The following is a 20,914-nucleotide window of genomic DNA, read 5'->3' as shown; positions in this document are numbered from 1 at the left end:
CCATGACCAGTGAAGAATTCTTCGAGCTGGAGGTCAGAATCCGAGCGTTGAAGGTGACCGACTATGAAAAAAAAAAAAGTATTTGCATAAAACAGTTCGTTCCCTAAGTCCGTATAAATTTGAGGTAAAAGTAGAAGATATAATAATGCAGAGAGAGAGAGAGAGAGAGAGAGAGAGAGAGAGAGAGAGAGAGAGAGAGAGAGAGAGAGAGAGAGAGAGAGAGAGAGAGAGAGAGAGAGAGAGAGAGAGAGAGAGAGAGAGAGAGAGAGAGAGAGAGAGAGAGAGATGTAATCTTTTTCAGCAAAACGGCAAAGCGTTCAAATCAATTGAAAAAGATGTGTCCAAGTCCCTAAAATAAATAAAGAACTAACAAAAGGGGACTTGCTCGAGAAAAGTTTTGCTGTCCCTATATGAGATTTTGATAGCAAAAGAACGAAAAGGAAAAATACCAATGAAACAAAAATAAAATAAAATTGACAAACACTAATAAAACAAAATTTAATTTGAGAAGCAAAACATTTACTTTTCTTTTCAATGTGGACAAAATTAAAATTCATTTATGAGTCCTTAATTCACTAATTTTCTCCCTTATTTTGCATAGCAGTCTCAAATAGATTTACGAGATTATGAATATTAAAAATATTAAACTATTAAATATTGAAGTGTTCATTGGTCCCTAATGTTAATTAGGAGGAGGACATACATCTCAACGCAATGAAACTGAAACTTATTGCATGACATGAAATTGCCTATAAAATACTTTTGGAATAAGATTTGGGGAGTATATTGCTTTTGAGTTTGACAAAGGTGTCGTGGGAATAATAGTAACTTTACGGCACATGCACGAGACATCGATTTTTAATTTGTAGTGGTCCTTTTTCATTCATTCATTCATCATATATTGTGATTGATGCTTGCTTGCTTGCATTGGTGGTGTGGTGTCTCTGTCGAGATACAAGCCAACTACTATCTCACGTGGGGACATTGGGCCATTTTTTGGGCTCCAATAATACCCATATGTGGACGTGGATTCAAGACCGATGTCTAGCTACTCAATGCACCAGCCCTACTCTACTTCCTATTTCTTTTATTTTCATTTTTTTCCTTCTTATTTTATAGTTATTATTTTATGAAAACTCGGTATTCTGCACAAAAATAGACTAATTTAAGGATCAATCTCACTATCTATTAATAGAGGGGTTTGATTAAAGTTATACTAAAAGTCATGTATAAACTAATTCAATACTAAAAGTAACACATTCGAACATAAGACCTTAAAAGAAATACACTCTAAAATCTCAAGACTACTCGATCATAAAAATTTAATAATTAAAATGTAGATAATGACAAAAAAAAGTTCCAACACATGCATAGAAATTAATAAGAATTTATACTTTAAAACCATGTCTCTTTTTGTTAAATACTAAGAAAAGAAAAGGTCCAACTATGTCTCAATTTGTCTACTCATGATCTCTTCCTTACTTTTCAGTACCATATCCAATGTCTTAACTTTACTAGTTGAGAATTCAGTTACAATTAGAAGGGAAAATATTTATGATCATATATTTTTTTTTAATTTAAAATGTGACTTTATAAGTGTTATAGACATCAAGATTGAAGATCATTATGTGTCTCTAATTTTCGTTTTTTTAAGGAGTAAAAAGGCTATATTATGATATATCTCTTCAGGTAGGAATTGTTGGGATAGGTTTGTCTAATATTTTTCATGCCTATGGTGCTCACGATTTGGCTCCAGATTATCTTTCCAATTCAATATGGGTATGTTTCTTCATATAGCATGATAGTAGAACCTTTTTAAATCTCCTAATTTCTGTAATTAGAACCTTTTAAAATCTCTTTCCATTAAAAAAGTCCAGTATCCCTATTGTAGGTTTGACACAACAATGACCCTAAGTAAAACTGCAAAAGGCATGCTCTTAAAAGATCTGACAGCAAGAGGAACTTATAAAAGCAGTTTAAAATATTGTTCGAAAAAGGTCAATACAACGCGATTGCACCATATAAATGCCAAAGGAATAGATTCTTGACATAGTCTTGAAAAATGATTAATAAACTAAGAAGAGCACACACAAGGTGTGAAAGATAAAGTTATGAACACCTCCAATCCAATAAAATAGCTATGAACAAAAATGCAATCTTCTATATGATTGATAATCACATGGAAAAAGTTGTCACCTATATCACAAATCAATTTGCCGTATGCTAAGAACACATTATCTATTGCTAATCACAGACCAAAACGTGAACACGTAGGGCAAGAAACCAACCAGAAACTTCAAAATACTTCCGCCACCTTGCTTGCAAGGACTCGATCCCTCCTTTCAACATAACCAAATGGAAACCAACCTGCTTTCCCTTTGCATTCACCCTCAGCCCATCCATTGTTTGTCACCTGTCAAAACCACAATCATGTAACGAACAATTTTTAATCCAAAAAAGAAGAGAGAGAGAGAGAGTTCTTCAAATAAAAGAAAGCAAAATACATTCTATGCCCAAAAAAAGATATAATGATAATGTCGGTAAATCACAAACCTTTCGAATGACGATGTAATCACCAACTGATAAATTCAGTTCAACTTCAGACTCAGCATGATAGGGAAACAAAACCTACACGAGTAAAATGTACAACGGAAAGTACAGTAAGCTAAACAGTCAATTATTTTCCAACACATTATCTGTAACCTTCTTACAAGAAATGGTCTAACCTCTCCTAAGAAGTAACCCATACTGTCTGTTATGCCATTATGATCCTGAGAAGCATAGACACCATTCACTTCTTTATATGATGGAGGTGGCGGCATGCTGTTATCCACACTAGGCGTAGGAGGAGCTTCAATACGCTGCCGTTCTGATATCATCTGTCATTACATATAAACATTACGCATAATCATATCATGATATCAACAGAAAATGATGAAACAGTCAGATGGCATATGTGACTTCTATATGGAGAATAGAATAAAAAGTAAATGAAGAGATGCCATCACTTGCCTCTCCTTCGAGATGATCAAGTATTTGGAGCACTCTTTGATGATAGGCACGCTCTGCTTCAACCTGCATAATAAAAAATAGATTGCGAAATTAAGCAGGACGAATAATTTTTAACAACTGAGCCAAGATTTCACAACAACTGAATATTGCAGCATCATATGGTGAAACTGTAATACCATAGCTATAAGACGCTGGAGTGTTAATCTCTGTTGCTGTGCTTCAACAGCAGTCATTGCTGCAGCTGCTTCCTTCCCCAATATGGCCATGTTTGCCTTTAGATCCTGCAGCTTTGTTTCAGATGCTTCCAGTTTCATAGCATTCTCAGCATTGCCTGGTGTTTCCCTTACTTTTGCCTGGCGTTTGGATACTTCAATAGCCTGTCTAGGTTTAAAAGACAGAGTAATTACAAAGTTCAAAGAAACAAAAATACTAGTTATGAACTATTTACTTATATTCATACATTTACCAAAAAGAAAGAAGAAAAAAAGCTAGTGACTGCTGAAAAATGAAATTCAAGATACCTGTGCTTCAGCATCCTGCCGCATTCTGTCATAACGTTGAGCAAGATGCCGAGCATCCTCCAATGGAGCACCCATTACCATTGCTCTTAAGGGCTCTGCAACCTAAGCATCAATGTTCAAATAAGTTAACATGAGTCGGCAAATAAAGATGGCAAACAAGCATACACCAGATAAGTTAACATGAGTCAGCTTTATAAATAAGTAGTGGAAAAGGTCAACTCGATGAATGTATCTGGATCTGGATATTAACTTATAAGTTTGATTCAAGGTTGGACTTGTACCTGGCCTAGATTTGCACTTATATTTAGGTCCATTAAAATTAAAACAGTTCAACTAGGGAGAGAAAGCAAAATTACTTATGTAAATCCAGTTTGAAATATGTATAATTCTGTATAACCCCATTCTTGAAAAAAATCCAAGAATTACATATATGAAGCTATATTTAAAACCTGAAATCACTCAATTACAAGTAGTGGTAACTGGTACGATGTCTCATGCATAGCACTAAAGAAAAGGTTTTGGCCAATGCATTATTGCCAAATCCCAGACCGTTTCAAAATAAAAAACCAACCCGACATGTATCAAAAAGAAAACATTACTAGGTACCCACATTTTTTTTGAACGGCCAAAATTTATTGATAAACTCAACAAAAGATAAGATATGTTTGAAGAGAAACAAGTACAATTTAATTGCTTAAAAATAGGCTAAAAAAGTAACAAACAAAACTTAACCCCTAACCAACATAAACCAGAGACAGCAACAAAAAGGAAATCACAAGCTAAAACTAACCCATAAACTCAACCCATAGAACAGCAAAAAGAGCAGCCCAGCGCCACCACATCACCCACAAGACACAGAGCACCCCAAACATTGAATACTACACCTCAACGACAGAAACAATCAATTTGACTCCAACTCCACTCATAGAGTAAGCAAGGACCTTTCGCTGCACGACCGATAAACCATTGCCAAGAAAAAGGTTTAATTTTTTATCCACAATTTCATCTATTACAACTCCGCCGTTATTGAAGATACGGTCATTCCTAACTTTCCAAACTACCCACATAAATGCATTCCAAATCAACACTAATCCTTCCTTTTGTCGTTTGCCTTTAGCACAACCGATTAACATTGCAAACACATGAACAAATTTGGTGGAAGAATTAATACCAGACCGAGCCAACTCATTATCTGATACCATACCCTTGTCGTGCAGTTACAGTGAAGGAACAAGTGAAGACCCGATTCCACCGTCAACTCACAGAGAACGCAGCCTGCTTGCTGTTACTGAATAATCCTCCGCTTACGCAAATTATCCTTGGTCTGAATCCGTCCTAATAACAACTGCCAGGAATATGCACAAACTTTAAAAGGGGCAGCACATTTCCACAGGTTTTTAAACACAAATTTTTCCAGTGGCTCTCGCACTCTTTGAATACTAAATTTCTCCGCCAAAAGAAGATAAATTGTTTTCACTGTGAACCTCTTGTTATTCGCCCCCAACAACTGCCAGCAATCTTCCTGAATTGATGGGAGAAATTGAGCAATTATCTCCCGAAACTCAGTATGAAGTTGTTCTTCCCATTCAAAAAAAGCCTGTCTCCATAACAACTCTCACCTCCAATTCTCACCAATCCAACTTCCCATAGAGCTACATGTCGCATCTTTTTGACTAGAGATACCAAACAACCGAGGAAACCTTTGCCGAAGAGATTGTTCTCCAATCCAAATATCATTCCAAAAATTCGTCAGTACCCACATTTGAAATTGGCAAAAATATTGGATGCCAATCCTAATGAATTGTTTTCGTTCTTCTTGTCCAAGTCGAGACAATCACAAAAAGCCTAAGGCATGTCCATGTTGTGGTAACTGACTCACACCGGATATTAAATCGGTGTTTTCAAACGAAAGCAGATTGTTTTTTTCACACTAGGTTGTTTTTCGTAAACCAGTTCAGAACCAGATTTTGTTTTTAAAGTGGTTTGTGATTTTCAAAGAAACATAAATATAATAAAACAATATGCACTAATAAACAACATCAGACCAAAAGACAAGTACAAAAATAAACTAAACAACATGCGTCAAAGAGCACACAAGAGACTCATTGGAATGTCCTTTGAAGCCTTGACAACAACCTTCTCCGCACTATCATAACCTTTCAATAAATGTTTTATTTGAACATACTTTTGACGATCAGTTTCATAATACCACGAATTAAATAAATAAAGTAGGATCCCAAGCATTTGATAGTGTTAAAAACAAAAGAAAGCATACAAAGTTATTTAAATCTAGCATGGTGAAGCTTGGACTAGAAATAAGCTGCAAACTAAATAGGAACATAAGCAGTATCCATCCAAGCAATGATACTTCAATATTACAGTTATCAATGGAAATCTAGATTATCTCGGCGCAAAATCATAAGTATTGGTGTCATCTGTCATGGTGTGAAACTTAGCCAAATAACTCTATGATGTGTGTGTGTGCACACATATATTTGAATGTATAGATACCTGTGTGCCAAGAGCTTTTAGTAAGTTGCCACGTTCCTTCTCCATTTGTGCACGGGAGCGTGCATAATTTAGCGCGGCTCTTGATAATGTACTACCACTGGTACATGTATTTTCTGCACCATATTTCCTGCTATCTTCTGACAACTTTGTTCCTATTAAATAAAATGTATATAATTATAAACTGAATAACAATATGATATGAACCGGTATTGAGACTGAAAAAAAGATCTAATTAAGTCGATGAGAAAAGCACCTATTTCAACTTGCTTTGATCCATTAACAATATAACCTTCGACGCCACGGACAATGTCCCTTTGATAATGCTTTGCTGCACGTGTGGATATGTAAAGTTTGTCAAGTTTGTGATGTTGCTGAAGCTCAGCCTGATCAGTAACCATATTATCTGAACCTCCATAACCCCCAGCCCCAAACTGTTTAAGCACAGCCTAAACTAAAATAATAATTGTGATTAATATATGAATGATTAACAACACCTCAATTGAAAAATGGAAATTGAATATGGAACCTGTTGTTGGCGAGCGACTTGTTCACGAAGCTTGGAGGCTTGCTTTCTGATAGCTTCCATTCAAATTCAAATTATTAAACACAACTCAACACAAAACCAATCGAATCGATTTATTGAATCTCTCTCTCTCTCTCTCTCTCTAATCGCACAGTTTTGATGATTTCAGACCAAAATCACCCGACACGCACCAACACCAACGGAAGAAGACAAGAGAGGGTTTTCAAAATGGAAATTTAGGGTCCGTTTGATTCGCTAAAAATAAGGGACTGATTGTAAAACTGTTTCAGGAACTTGACAAACTGGAAGTAATGAACAGGACAAAAACAGAATTTTTTATACCTCACTAAACCACAGCACAACTTTTTGTCGGCAGTACAAGTTGTCTAAAATGTCAAAATACCATTTTATTAACAAAATATGGTATAAGACAAAAAAATGTTCAATATACCAAAAGTTTGTCCTGTGTTGTGCTGTTCTGTCTTGTACTGTTCTGTCCAGTACTTACTCTTTAACAAATCAAACACACCCTTGCTAGTAGTACACCCCGTGTTTTTTTTTTATTAATGGAAACTTACAAAAATGTTATTACCACGTATACACCTTGTAGTAATACTCTTCTTTCCTGTCAATTTTATTTATTTATTTATTATTTTATAGTGTTCCCGTAAAAAGGAGTACGTTTCAAAATAGAATAGTGTTTGAAGAGATGTAGTAAAAATAAAAAAAATATATAGTGACAATATTTTAAAATAAATTGGGGGTAAAGAGATGAACTTTTTTTTTCTTTCAAAATGTCATAACCATACGTTTCAAACTTATTATTATAATTTTTTTTCCAAATAAATATATTAGGCCATAATCCATATTTTTTAAAAGATCGGAGTTTTATACTCTTTAACCATCTTTTACTCTTTCCGATTTTATATATAAGAATTAATTTATTTTTAAATTTATTATAAAGTTAATGTATCTAAGATTAAAATATTATCTAAATACATTAATTTTACGATAAATCTAAAAAATAAATTTTTTCATATATAAGATCGGAGGGAGGAGTAGTAAAAAACTTTAACCTTTGCGTAAAAAAAAACATCTTAATTTGTGTCGTCTTTAACCTTGAGATGCAATTCACAGCTTACGCACCGGTTCCTCGGAGTTTAGTTCAATTATTTGTAATATTAAAAATGTACTATTGATAAATTCAAACTTTGTGGTAAAGTTTATTAAGCGACAGGCGAACATGACTGCCCATACGCTTGCAAAAACAGTCATTTCGTGGCCTTGTCACTATAGTCTTGCGATGTTACCTTATTGTATTATTTCTATTTTGTAGTTTGTCAAAAAGAAAAAGAAAAAAAAAACCTTGAGAAAGCTATTCCCCCCCGCTCACACCAAATAAGAGACGTACTCCACCGAAACACCTTGAGAGATTTCAAAAACAGTTTTGGAGAAGAAATTAAAAGAAAAACGAGCGTTTATTCTCCCTCCTCACCGCGTTTTTTGTAGCCACTAATCCCTTTTTAGCAGCCGCCACATCTTCCCCTCCTCAGCCTTCAAGTCAGCGTCAATCCGTCCACCAACGCAGCCGCTCTGGTCTTTGCCTATCCGTCCATCTCACCGGCGTCTCCCTCACGGTAACCTTCTATCTCCACCATCGAAACCCTACAATTAATTGGAGTTTCGATTCATACTGATTTCGCAAAGTAGTGGCATGTGTCGGTGTTCGTTTTTCCATTACCTTCAAATCGAAACCCTAATTATTATTATTATTATTTTTTTTACACATGTTCTTTGTTACTACTAACTTACTGGTTACTGCTATAGTGTAACTCAGTAACTCTTAGTTCTTAAGTTATCTAAATAAATTGTTAATCACTTGTCAGAGATGTCTGAGAAATTCTCGCCCGCGCTTCGGATTGGAGATCTCAATGATTTCGTTGCACCATCACAAGCATGCATAGTTTCCCTCAACGGGAAGAAAAAGCTTCCCGATAAAGTCGAGGTAGAAAGTTTCGAATTACTGTTTTGTGTGGCTTATCTTAATAAAATCATTTTACATTACTGGATGGTATTGAAACCAAAAGGAAACTTGTTTGTTAACTTTTGCATTCCTTTGTTAATTGCAGGTGTCAATTGCTGACAGACAAGTGAAGTCAGAACCTGTTAAAATTTCACTCAAGGATTGTTTGGCATGCAGGTTACTCTCTCCACTTTTATTCTTTTGTTAGCGTAGTTAGTTAGTTTTTGGCCTGTGTAATTGTTCACTTGGTAAGTATATAGATGATATTGTTGCAGAGTGAAAAAGTATTTTGTTGCTTCATCTTAGAGCGATTTAGAGATGAGAAAATTACTCATGAAGTTTTCTTGGTATGAGAGTAGTTAAGCTATCAGTCTAGTGAATATGAGAGAGAAATTCCGGAGATCAAAAGCAAATTAACTAGAGAGAATGTCTTTGTAAATTTAATCACCAACTTATCATACCTGGTCAACTTCCCTCTTGTAAAGGGTGTATTAGAATCACGAACAGGATAGGCTTTTTAAGTCTATATAATGTAACCATTTTTTCATTTTGGTCCTTGCAAGAAACTTTTGTCTCCTCAAGTCTTTTTATGATTTTTTTTTTTTTTCGTCGCCGTGGTTAGGATTACTCTTTTAAGTGGTGAGGTGGCTTACAGAAGTCATCCTAAATGGTGATATGCATCATAATTTGTCCAGACGAGTACCACCTTATACTTTTATTTTCTAGATAAGTATGCCACTCATCCTTCCGACTCTCCTATTCCCCTTCCCCACTGCCCCTTTCAATGTAGCGTCTTGCTTTGGTGGCGGAAATGAATGTAAGGAGGCTACTGTTTGTGTAGCGGTTTTCGGTGGAGCCGCAATGGTTCTAAATTGCTTTTTTCAGTCAAGGGCAAGGAGATTCATGGTGAATGTGTTGGTTGCAAGTGGTTCAGTTCACATGTGATTGCCTTGCTGTGAAAGTATTGACTATGGAATTTTTTTGTTGAGAGTCAGTTTTTACCGGTCACGAGAAGTTGCGGGTTCACGTGACTGAATTGTTTTGAGGGGCCACACCTTTCTACTATTTTTCACCCTAGACAATCCAGAAAAATTTCACCTGAGAACCAATGTAATCACATTATTTTGTGATGAGCAGTGCTATGGACACACGTTTTAACACTCGCTGACTAACACACGCAAAGGATAGACTGCCATGTTCCCCATCTATGTTTACCACTTACCTGCTAAGCAGCTCTATTTGTTACTGATTGTTAGCTCCTTTTTTCTATTTTTATTTTTATTTTTTCTTCGGATATATTCAGGTCTACACCCCTAGCCACCCAAGCAACCAACATGACACTCAATCCTCTTCTTTATTTTTTTTTTCAACACCACACTCAAATGTCATTCTTCTAAAAAACTGTCATCTTCTTCTAAGTTCTGCTACTACTACTTATCTCTCTTCCTTTCATTTTGACATCTTTATTTTCTTACCAACATCAATCATAGTTTGTGAGATTCACCTTTCTCTATAAAAATTCCCCTTTCTCTTTAGCTTTCCAACTGCCGCAAGCACTAGCTACACATTTGGGGAACTAGATCTGAGTCCTCCTCTGAGCTTTTCGATTTTGATTGTACTGATTTGTGCATTTGTGCTATGTTTGATCTGATGATGGACTAGGCTTCATCTCTTCCATTTTTTTTTCAAGCCATTTTCAATCCACTGTTAAGATCACAATATACACCGCTAATTGAAACTCTAAAGTAAATCATACAGTAAAAATAAGAATTATTTGTAATTGTTATAGATTGTTCGGTGAGGCCATGATTTGCTGGTGCGGCGAGATGACTGATGTCGTCATGAGATACATGGTGGTCGCCAGTGGATTGAGAGAGTGGGAGATGGGTGTTTTTTTATTTTATTTTTTTGCGCAAAGGAGATGTGGGTTTTAATTTTCAAACTGGTATAGCCGGTTGCCTATGACACAGTTTAATGAAAAAGAGTGATGTGGCATCATATTAGTGGGCGTGTCTTAGAGGGTGTGTTTGAAGGTGTGACGGTAGCATTATAATGTTCTGCTTCTGTGGAATTAATTACTTTACAGCTTACAACTAAGTATGTTTGGGTGGGGCCAATAGGTGTTTGAGAATATCAGAGAGTAAATTACTAAGTTTTATACGGAATTATAATTTGTTTGTTTGGTAATACAGTGGATGTGTCACATCAGCGGAGACAGTTATGCTTGAGAAGCAAGGTTTGGATGAGTTTATGTCCACTATAAGTAAAGGAAAGGCAGTGATTGTGTCTCTTTCTCCACAATCAAGGGCTTCTATTGCAGCCCATTTTGGTGTTTCTCCTCTCCAGGTGACACTTTGCTCGTTCATTAATTCTTTCAGTTTTTTGTATAATAAGGTTCTTCTTTCTTAATAAATCTGGAAAGCAAAATTCCAAATTCTTGATCCCCCTGGTTTAAGTGTAAAACTTCTAATATTCCAGGCTTTCAAAAAATTGACAAGATTTTTCAAATCCTTGGGGGTGAGGGCTATTTTTGATACAAGTTGCAGTAGAGACTTGACCCTGGTCGAATCATGTGTGGAATTCATCACAAGGTATAGACAAAGTCAATTGGTAGATGATGAGAGGAGTAAGTCAAGCCTACCCATGATTGCATCAGCATGCCCAGGTATGGAAATTCAACGTATCTTCGTGTTGGCAAATTGTGTTTGGGAAACATATATTATTCGATCCCAGACACAACTTGACACATGCTTATTGACACATCAATATCCAAAATCTAAGAACAACATACGGTGTAGTGTATTAAAAATTACGTAAGGTATTAACTTATCAGGAAATACATTTCTGGGGGTTATATTTGACATGTGTTTGAACTTGGGTAGAAGGTACAATGATATGTCGGATGATATGTTTCTTTATTCTGGATTTAGAACAGTGTTGTCTAATATCGGCCATGGCAGCGCCACGGCGGATATTGGTGGTGGGTTTTGTGCTCTCCCTCCGCCATGTTCAATTCTGGCCGATGTGGTGGGGTTTTCCGCCATACTCCTAGATAGCAAGCCGGTATGGAGGGATTCTGGCTCTCCGCCATTGACAGCACTGATATAGAAGTAGGAAATTGAACTGGAAATTCAGGATGTTGTATTTACTGCGACCTATGCTTTTCACAGACATGCCTCCCTATTTATGTTATGATTTATCAGTGCACTTTCCATTTTCAGTAGGAAATATGGGATGAAGGAGCAAAGTTTCTTTTTAATGTGCAGAATAGGCTTTAGTGAGGAGGAAATATACTTACCTATTGATTATTGGTGTGAATATCTATATGCAGGTTGGATATGCTATGCTGAAAAGAAACTTGAACCCATTGTTCTACCCTACATTTCATCAGTGAAGAGTCCCCAACAAACAATTGGAACTATCATAAAGCGCTACGTATGCCAAGATATGGAACTCAGGTTATGATTTAACTCTTAAACAATAACTTGAGAGGGGGAGGGGGCACATACATTTACCCTGAAGTTGCAGGGGTTATCTAATCTTTTAATGATATCTTACAACCTATGTTATGAGTGGCATACTGCAATTCCTAGACTGATATGCTGAGTAATTGTTTCAACAGGCCAGAAGAAGTATACCATGTCACCGTGATGCCTTGTTACGATAAGAAGCTAGAGGCTTCTAGGGACGACTTTGTTTTCCAATTGGAGCCGAATGCTGAAGGGTGTGACAGTGAAGTTAACATGATTTTGGAGGTAGATTCAGTATTGACAACTGGAGAGATTTTGGGATTGATTCAGGTTAGAAAATTTTATGCATGCCATTTGTGAACTCTTGCTTTTACATATTAATGTGTTTATTAAGTCGTGTTTGGGGTTCAATCTTTCAGTCAAAAGAAGTTGATTTTAAAAGCTTAGAAGAGGCTCCTCTGGATAAACTGTAAGAAACTTACAATTGTTTCCTTTGCTTATGCTTTCGTGATTGTCAAACAACGATGTTCTGACACAGTATGGTGATTGCAGGCTAACAAATATTAATGAAGAGGGATACCTTTATGGGGTCCGTGGGAGCTCTGGAGGTTATGCAGAAACAATATTCCGATATGCTGCTAAAACATTGTTTGGAAGACATATTGACGGTCCTTTGAACTTCAGAAACATTAAGAATTCCGATTTTCAGGAAGTTACTTTGGAGGCAAGTTCTTATAAACTTTTTATATATAAAAATTCTTTTGAGGAATGTTATCAGGTCCTAGGACCTTTGAATATCTAACCATGTTATAAAGGTTGTTATCCACCTTAGAAAAAGTTTTATCTATTGTATTTAATTTAACATTAAAACAGTTGTTATCTACTATTGAAGAACAATTTCAAAATGACATAAATTTTCAGTACAGTTCACAAGGACAGTGTTATTATTCTAACATTTCTTGTGATATATTATTCTAACATGAATACAAGTCCCTGATTATTCCTCTCCCTTAATCTCTGCGGTCTTGCTGTCCAGTATAGTTAGAGTTTGTTTCTCTGGATGTATCTTTCTTCTATATATTTAATAAATGACATATCTTATTGTTGTTAAGGTCGGGCTACTAGTTTTGTTATTATATTTATTTATTAGGGTTTTGATTCCAAACTCATGGTTTGTAAGCTGGGGTTAGTTTTTACTATTTGTTATTTAGACATTTCATCTTATTTTGGGTTATCCTATTCCAGCTTAGAATATGATACACTATTGGGTTGTTTGGCTATGTCTGGTCCATGATAAACAGTTGAGACACCTCTTTTATACAAGAATAATAGATACATGTTTTTTTAATCAAAGAGTGTTTGAATTTTATTTCGGGGAGTCGAGTATTACTCCTGGTTAGCAGCTACTGTTCTAAATCATATTGTCTATGCAGGTTGAGGGAGAAACAGTGTTGAAATTTGCTCTCTGTTATGGTTTCCGGAACTTGCTAAACACTGTACGAAAACTTAAAACAGGGAAATCTGATTATCATTTCCTGGAAATCATGGCATGCCCTTCAGGTACCATATTTTCGTAATTCTCTGGAATTGCAATAATTTGTTGGTTTTTAGTGTTTTTCACTGTATGAATTTTTCTATTGAGGCTCGGTAATTAAGTAGTTATTAACTGAAAACAATGCCTCATCAATGCAGGTTGCTTAAATGGGGGAGGTCAAATCAAACCCCTTCCAGGACAATCTGCTAAACAACTGAGTCAGCTATTAGAATCAGTTTATCTTGAAAATGTGAGTATTATTATGTTAGATGCGCTAGTATTTTAAGTTGTACTTCATTTTTATAAAAGCGTGACTATTATAAAGAGATAAGGCTGTTTGTCTATGTGTATTAATGAGAACATCACAAGTCTAAACATTAGTTTAGTACACGTTTCATTTGAGAAAATTTGCCTTATTTGGTTTTAGAAAATACACACTAATTTCCAATCATGCAGTTGTCATCTTGTATTCACTGGCGTTTTCTATTGTCTTTCTCTTTTCAGAGGTTTATAATTTTTAAACAGGGAATGATTGTGTATCTCCATGTGATAGGTTTTGCCAGCAGACCCATTCGACAATCCCATTATTAAAGGTTTATATGCCAAGTGGCTTGAGCAGCCCGGTTCTGAGAAAGCTAAGAGATACATGCATACACAATATCGTCATGTTGAGAAAAGCGTCACTTCTCAGTTGAATAATTGGTGAAGTGTTGAAACTCAGCTTTTCGTAGTTTTTTGTCAAAGGTAATATATGATATTAAGCGGAAGATTACTTAAATATATGTTCTCTGACTCCTTGTTGTGGATATGTTGGCATATTGAAGACGGGTCATCCAATTTTGGTAGTGAACGCGGGTATTTAATTCGTAATAATTGTTATGTATTTTTTACAGTATTAATGATTATAATGTATATATTACCCCTGATCTACACCTATTTATTAGATAGAAGAAACCACACAAAATTTGTAATGGACTTCTGGAGTCTGGACCTTGCCTTAGATGTTGCTGCGGGTCCGCTATTAATGGTAGATTAGGGTACAGGTTCTCAATAAAAGATTCTCCAACTACATGTGTCCTTTGTGACTTGTAAGTGATTAGGTGCAAGCGAGGATTGGAGTGACAGTGCCCGGTTGTTGGAGCACAAATTTTACGCTTTGCATTTATCAACACAGTTTTCGCTCATTTGATTTTCTGTGGTTATTGCATTAGTAGTTTTTTCATTTCTAATGTCATGATCTTGATTTGTTTTTATCCCCATAGAATAGAACCTGTTTGTTCCTTTTTCTTTTTCCGTATTTGAAGAATAACATGCTACACTTCCGAACCAAACACATGGCTTCCAGTTAACTTGAATGATGTGATGAGAAATCTCAGCAGGGAACTGATACTGAGTTTATTTATGGTTCATTCCAACTCCATTGGCTGATTTAACTAGTGTTTGGTGTATTCTAAAAAGTACTGGGTATAATACTAAAAAATACGCAGCAGTATATTACACGGTACTGTAATATTTTTGAGATTCCACTTCTACCCTTGCAATACGAAGATTTTCTCATTTTACCTCTGCAATATGAATATGATTATTTATTTTTTATTTTAATTAATACACATAGATAATTATTGATCTATATGACTTTTTTTATTCATTTTAATTAATCCCTCGTCTTCTTCCTCCCTTATATTCTCACTCCTCAGTCCTCACCAATCTTTAATTTTTTTAAGGGTCTGTTTGGTTCAACATAGGTGAAGGGGAAGGGGAGGTATTTTAATGAAGGGGAAGGGAGGGAGGGGAGGGGAGAGATTTTTAAACTAATTTACTTTTTTATTCTTATAATTTTCTTGTAGTTCGACAATTTTATAGCTAATTGGTGCAAATTAACCTATATATCCACAATATTTTCTCAATTTTTATGATTGATCTAACCCAAAAATAATATTTATAAGTTTAAATTACCTATAAATATATTTAAAAGAATTTTTTGATAATTATTAACAAAAAAAAACCTTGTACTGATACTAATATTGTACAAAAAAAATAATATTTATTTATAAGTATAAAGATCTTGTACTAATACTAATATTGTAAAAAAAAAAAAACTCTTGTACTTTAAGTTATAACGTAACAAACTTAATGATATTTTAAAAAATATAATAGTGCATATAAATACTAATATGATGCGGGTACAAAGTAAGTAACAACGTTGATTTTCTATAAAAGAAAAATAACAACGTTGATTCAAAAAATTATATGAACTTTACAAGATAACAATGTAATACAAAAAAATTAGCACAACAGTTTATGAATATAAAAAGACATGCGTAACAATCAAAAAAAGTTTGAAAAAAAAATATTAGAACTAAAAAATGGATAATTTTGGCATTTTAAAATAATTATGAGGATAATTATGTCAAAATAATTAAAATGGTAATGATAACTTTCTCCTTCCCTCCAAATCCCCCCAATTTAGGGGGAAGCAAAAATTGGGATTTGGAGGTATTTTGCTCACCTCCTCTCACCTCCCCCCCCCCCCCTCTCTCCCCTAAAAATTGAACAAAACACAATTAATTTAAAATATCCTCTCACCTCTCCTCCCCTCCCCTCCCCTCCAAAACTCCCGAACCAAACAGACCCAAATGATATTTAAAATAGTTAAAACCTTAGTAACATAATGATATAATGAAATTTGAGTTAAAAACTACGGTGATTTGTTATCACTTGTAATAATAATAAGGCTTAACTACACATTTGGTCCCTTATGCTTATTTTATGTTTCAATTTGGTCCCTTACGTTTAAAAAGTATCAATTTGGTCCCTTTTTTTTGAAGAAGATCAATTTGGTCCCTTACGTTTATTTTAGGTTTCAAATTAGTCATTTCCGTCAATTTTGTCACGTGGCGGTCAATTTGCATATGCGGACAGACATGTGACACTTGTACACACTGACACGTGTACCGTTCAAACGGTGTTAATGACAAAACTAACGGAAATGACTAAATTGAAACCTAGGACCAGGACCAGACATTTGATTGTCCTACCTTAGGTTTGATTGTATTTTTCTCATATGATTAGTCTTGTATGAATGTATGATATTAGAATTAGCAATTTTATTGATAACTTTTGCTTGTTATATCATAATTATTTTCTCACATTGATTGTAGAGATATATAGCTTACCCATTTGTGGCATTTCAACATCCCGTTTCTCTTCTCATTTGAAATGGAACCTTACTCATATAGCTTTCAAATTGTTCATTTAACAGAAGTAAAAGCCCAAAAACGTATTGAATCTTTATGAAAAAGTAGGGAAAAATAAATGTTTAGCATTATGAAAAGTCATTACACAAACAGAATTAATGTTGTGCCGTACTGTATAGCGTAGAGGTTCTATGATTCTATCTCTTGCGAGTCATCACCATGAATTTCATTCATGATTCATCCACTCTTGGGACTCGGTGGAGGAAGCATAACTATGGTGAGTGGTGACGAGTGAGGCTATATATAATATATCTCTTTATATATGTTTTCCCTATGGTGTCCCGTCCTGTTTGGATATACAACTTATTTGCAATTTATATAGCACTAGTGTACATTTATCATTTTATTTAAGCTATTTTTATAGTAAAAGATAAATTGTTAAGTAAGTTGTTTTTATAATTTCTTCTAAACAGTTGCACAAGAATTAATGATTTCAATAGATAAGTCGAATTTAGCCTTTAAATTTATTTTAGGTTTCGCTTTAGTCCCTTAAATTTTGTTCATTTTATTTTGGTCTTTTAAATTACTAATGTTGGATAATTTTGTCCCTTAACTGTTTTTTGTTTCATTTTAGTCCTTTAACTTATATTTGTTAAACATTTTAGTCTCATAAATTACAAATATTAATATATTTTGATCTCTAATAGCATACTAAATTGTAAAGTTTATAACTTAAAAATCAAATTGTTCAAGATTCATAACATAAGGGATCCGATTAAAAAAAACAAGAAAATTTAAAAGATCAAATTATATAACGTTTATACTGAAAAGACTAAAATATTAAAGTGAAACCTAAAATTAATTTAAACTGTGTCATAACTTTTTTTTTTTATGGAAAAAAAATCTAATTAATTTCATTGAAAATTAAGGGATCAATACAATCTAGGTATGTCAAAATAGAGATGAGAACTGGCTTTATGTATGGCCGCCTTTGCAAGATTATGAGCAACCATATTAGCCTCTCGTCTAGAAAACTCGACATAAGAGTTATTACAAATATAAGATAAATTAGCTCTACATCTAGCTAAAATGGAGCCTAGCTCCGTCTCGTCTCGTACATGTGAATTCAGTGAGTCCACCACTACTTTTGAGTCCATGCAAAAAATTACTTTCTCAAACTCTAACTCTTTTGCCCACTCAGTCGCGGCTAGCAGTCCCGATGCTTCACCGATAGCAACTGACATAATCGGGTGCAGCCATATAGTTTTTGCTCCCACGAACATGCCAAATTCATCTCTTAGGCACATTCTGATACCCACTCTATTGTGATACTCCGAAAACGAAGCGTCAACATTACACTTAAAGAAACCATGTGGTGGGCGTTTCCATTTAAGACTATCTCGGTTAGTTCGGGCTATCAATGATGTTTGTTCCTCTATCCGGCGCGCATTTCGCCATTCCGAAAGTAAGCTGCTTCCTATATGAATAATTTCTGCAGTACTCTCATTTTTGTGGTCCCAAATGAATACATTTCTACTCCTCCACAAACTCCAGAGATTCATAAGAAAACTGCACTGTTCTTGCTTTGATAGAGTTTTTGATAAATAGAAAATCATACCTCCTATATTGTCATGCTGCTGCAGGGCTTGTTCAATATAGTGTGACAGGTTCAAGTTTCTCCAAGTTAAGTTACTTTTATTACATTGCATCAGCACATGTGTTGATGTCTCTGGCACTTCGTTACACCACGGACAATTAACTCCTACTTGAACACCTTTCTCGATCAGCCTTGCGCGAGTTGATAAGCAATTTCGCGCTACTTGCCAAATAAAATTTTTAACTTTTGGTGGCACAGCCAGCTTCCAAATTGACATCCAATCCCCTTCGACTTTCAGCCCTGCATTGTCTATCAACTCAGTTAGGCAGAATTTGTATGCTGATCGGACATTGTACACGCCGCGGTTGTCCGGCCTCCAGATACGCTCATCATCATTGACAGAAGCAAATAGAGGTGTGTTCAGTGCATACAGTACTGATTGCGGAGTTAAATAATGTTGTAACGCTTCCATATTCCAAGTTTTTTGATCTGGCTGCATCAAGTCTTGAACCTTCAGTTGTTGCATCTGATCAAATTGCACAGCAACTTGTGCTAAGCTAAACGGTGTCATAACTTATTTGATATTGCTTAACAAATAAATATGACCAATCAAATTCACAAAATTTAATCATATTGCACTTATGGCAATTAAAAGTGACAGATTATACTGAAAAAATGGAGGTGGTATATCATCAGGCTGAAGAGGAATTGGTTGACTTTCTGAACAGGTGCAAGTTAAACAACAATGAGGTCATGCACATGCTGAAATATGGTTTTATTTTTAAATTGGTAATGGCGAGAGTTTCTAATATGATTCTTGGATTCTGAAAGAAAGACAGTGTACGGTTGTGCCTTTTGTTGCAATTCAAGATACAGTCGCGAAGATTAATGATGTTTGGAAGAATGGTATGTGGAATTTACAACATCTTTATACTCCTTTCCCTAACAATGTTGTTATCGCTATTACAACTTTTCAGCCCAAGATTGTGCAGCATCTGCCTGATGTCTGGACTTAGAGTAACTCGAGCTCGGGTATGTACTCGGTCAAGGATGCTTATAATTGGCTATTAAATGTAGCTCCTCTGAATGAACATGTCAACTGGTAGTGAATTTGGAAACATCAGCTCCCGGCGAACATCCAATTTTTTATGTGGCAAACCATTCATGGATCAATTCCAGTGCGTTCAATTCTGCACACATTAGCAATATGGTAAGTGATCTAACCTGTTGATCAGAATAGAGATGGCTGGTCCGTTGAGCAATTCGTCCACCGGAGGGGGGGGTTTGTACCTGCAGGTGCTCCGATGCTTAAGTCAGCAAGAGTACGAGAGATACAAGAGAGAAAAGAGAGAGAGTAAAGAATAGAACACCTGACTCTCTCGTATAGGAGAGCTTAAATAGTTGCCCCCGACGCTGGGCCAAATGTTGGTCTATTGGGCCGGAATAACTGGCCCAATAGACTCAACTGCCAAGATAGTCCCTGTATTGTAGGGGAGGCGGTTATTCGCCCTATCTTGGTTGGAGCTGTTCCACGATATGTGGGTAATGGATAAACTCCTTGACGAAGGCGTGGCTGGATGGATGAGCACATGCTTAACGTGCTGCTTATCCGTCACGTCGTGGAGGACACATCATTGGATGACGTGTCGGGGAAGTCTCCCCTTGTTGGGCTATGCCCCAAATGTCGGGCAGAAGAGTAATTGGGCCAGCTTTTGGCCCAGTCCAGAACAGTAAGTATAAAAACACTTGAATTGCTTTATAAAAAAATAAAAGCTTGAATTGCAAGTAGTATATAACATACCCAATTATATATTTTTAGGATCGCGCTAACAAATTATAAACAAGTGTAGTTATTATTGGGAATTGATTCTACTTTAATGATAATTTTTTTAAGTAGTTTAGTGACTAAAAAAATCCACCATTAAGGTGGATAGGTAAGATGACGAGGTGTGAATTTCGGCTCGATGCTTATATAATGCAATGTTTTTTCAACTGAGCTATGTTTAGGGAACTCTAATTTATTAGGGCCAATTTTTTTTAAAAAAATAATAATTATGTCAACTTGGATAAATTTATCAGTAATTGGAATCGGACATAAACTAATTACCGGCAAATTAGTTCATATACTAGTGATTATATTTATTATTGATTGATTAATTTTTGTTTTTTAACATAAAATATCTACTCCATTTCATTCATAATAATATCACGAATACAAAGGGAAATATTAATGAAAATGTAAATACTAGCTAAGGATGTGGCCTCTCTTGCTAATACATGAGGGATCTCATTGGCTTGTCTCCTAATAAACTCAACCCGAGAGTTTCTAAAATGCGTGTTAAACATGGTCCAACAATCCTTAATAATATCACCAAGCTCAGACTCATCTTTATTCTTACTATGAAATTTAGTTACAACAATTTATGAGTCAAACTCGAAATCCACATGCTCCAGTTGTAAATCTTAAATCCATTTTATAGCATGCAACAATCCCAACGCCTCACCACTATCCACATTTATAATCAA

The 20,914-nt window shown here is 35.3% G+C and overlaps 2 protein-coding genes across 5 annotated transcripts; one reads left to right on the top strand and one right to left on the bottom strand.

The window, feature by feature from the left end:
- Positions 1 to 2,055: 2,055 nt before the first annotated feature.
- Positions 2,056 to 6,797, bottom strand: LOC123898665 (SH3 domain-containing protein 2-like). 4 transcript variants are annotated; one of them, XM_045949675.1, is made up of 9 exons: positions 6,571 to 6,797; positions 6,298 to 6,495; positions 6,045 to 6,196; positions 3,534 to 3,635; positions 3,189 to 3,389; positions 3,013 to 3,075; positions 2,727 to 2,879; positions 2,554 to 2,628; positions 2,056 to 2,413 (listed from the first exon to the last, which is right to left on the bottom strand). In XM_045949675.1, the coding sequence occupies exons 2-9, from the start codon at positions 6,440 to 6,442 to the stop codon at positions 2,297 to 2,299; spliced, it is 1,008 nt and encodes a 335-aa protein (XP_045805631.1). In that variant the 5' UTR covers positions 6,443 to 6,495; positions 6,571 to 6,797; the 3' UTR covers positions 2,056 to 2,296. The 4 variants fall into 4 exon arrangements, with proteins under 4 accessions (XP_045805631.1, XP_045805630.1, XP_045805634.1 ...); XM_045949674.1 differs by having other exon boundaries at positions 6,298 to 6,490; XM_045949678.1 differs by having other exon boundaries at positions 6,298 to 6,372; positions 6,571 to 6,704.
- Positions 6,798 to 7,888: 1,091 nt separating this feature from the next.
- Positions 7,889 to 14,788, top strand: LOC123897617 (protein NAR1-like). The gene is made up of 12 exons (XM_045948330.1): positions 7,889 to 8,204; positions 8,454 to 8,572; positions 8,697 to 8,767; positions 10,783 to 10,936; positions 11,069 to 11,255; positions 11,922 to 12,048; positions 12,213 to 12,390; positions 12,480 to 12,529; positions 12,613 to 12,784; positions 13,494 to 13,620; positions 13,753 to 13,844; positions 14,148 to 14,788. The coding sequence occupies exons 2-12, from the start codon at positions 8,456 to 8,458 to the stop codon at positions 14,298 to 14,300; spliced, it is 1,428 nt and encodes a 475-aa protein (XP_045804286.1). The 5' UTR covers positions 7,889 to 8,204; positions 8,454 to 8,455; the 3' UTR covers positions 14,301 to 14,788.
- The last annotated feature ends 6,126 nt before the right edge of the window (positions 14,789 to 20,914 follow it).

This window comes from Trifolium pratense, linkage group LG7 (assembly GCF_020283565.1).
Source record: "Trifolium pratense cultivar HEN17-A07 linkage group LG7, ARS_RC_1.1, whole genome shotgun sequence".
Classification (NCBI taxonomy): domain Eukaryota; kingdom Viridiplantae; phylum Streptophyta; class Magnoliopsida; order Fabales; family Fabaceae; genus Trifolium; species Trifolium pratense.
The sequence above is the reverse complement of the archived record's forward strand: the minus strand, read 5'-3'. Positions and strand labels throughout refer to the sequence as shown.

Excerpts from the sequence above, each read along its gene's own strand:
- LOC123898665 (XM_045949674.1), bottom strand. The coding sequence starts at position 6,630 with ATGGAAGCTATCAGAAAGCAAGCCTCCAAGCTTCGTGAACAAGTCGCT. Across the intron at positions 6,491-6,570 it reads AAGTCGCTCGCCAACAACAG|GCTGTGCTTAAACAGTTTGG; the intron begins GTTCCATATTCA and ends ATTTTAGTTTAG. Across the intron at positions 3,076-3,188 it reads TCCAGCGTCTTATAGCTATG|GTTGAAGCAGAGCGTGCCTA; the intron begins GTATTACAGTTT and ends TTTATTATGCAG.
- LOC123897617 (XM_045948330.1), top strand. The coding sequence starts at position 8,456 with ATGTCTGAGAAATTCTCGCCCGCGCTTCGGATTGGAGATCTCAATGAT. Across the intron at positions 8,573-8,696 it reads AGCTTCCCGATAAAGTCGAG|GTGTCAATTGCTGACAGACA; the intron begins GTAGAAAGTTTC and ends TGTTAATTGCAG. Across the intron at positions 13,621-13,752 it reads AATCATGGCATGCCCTTCAG|GTTGCTTAAATGGGGGAGGT; the intron begins GTACCATATTTT and ends TCATCAATGCAG.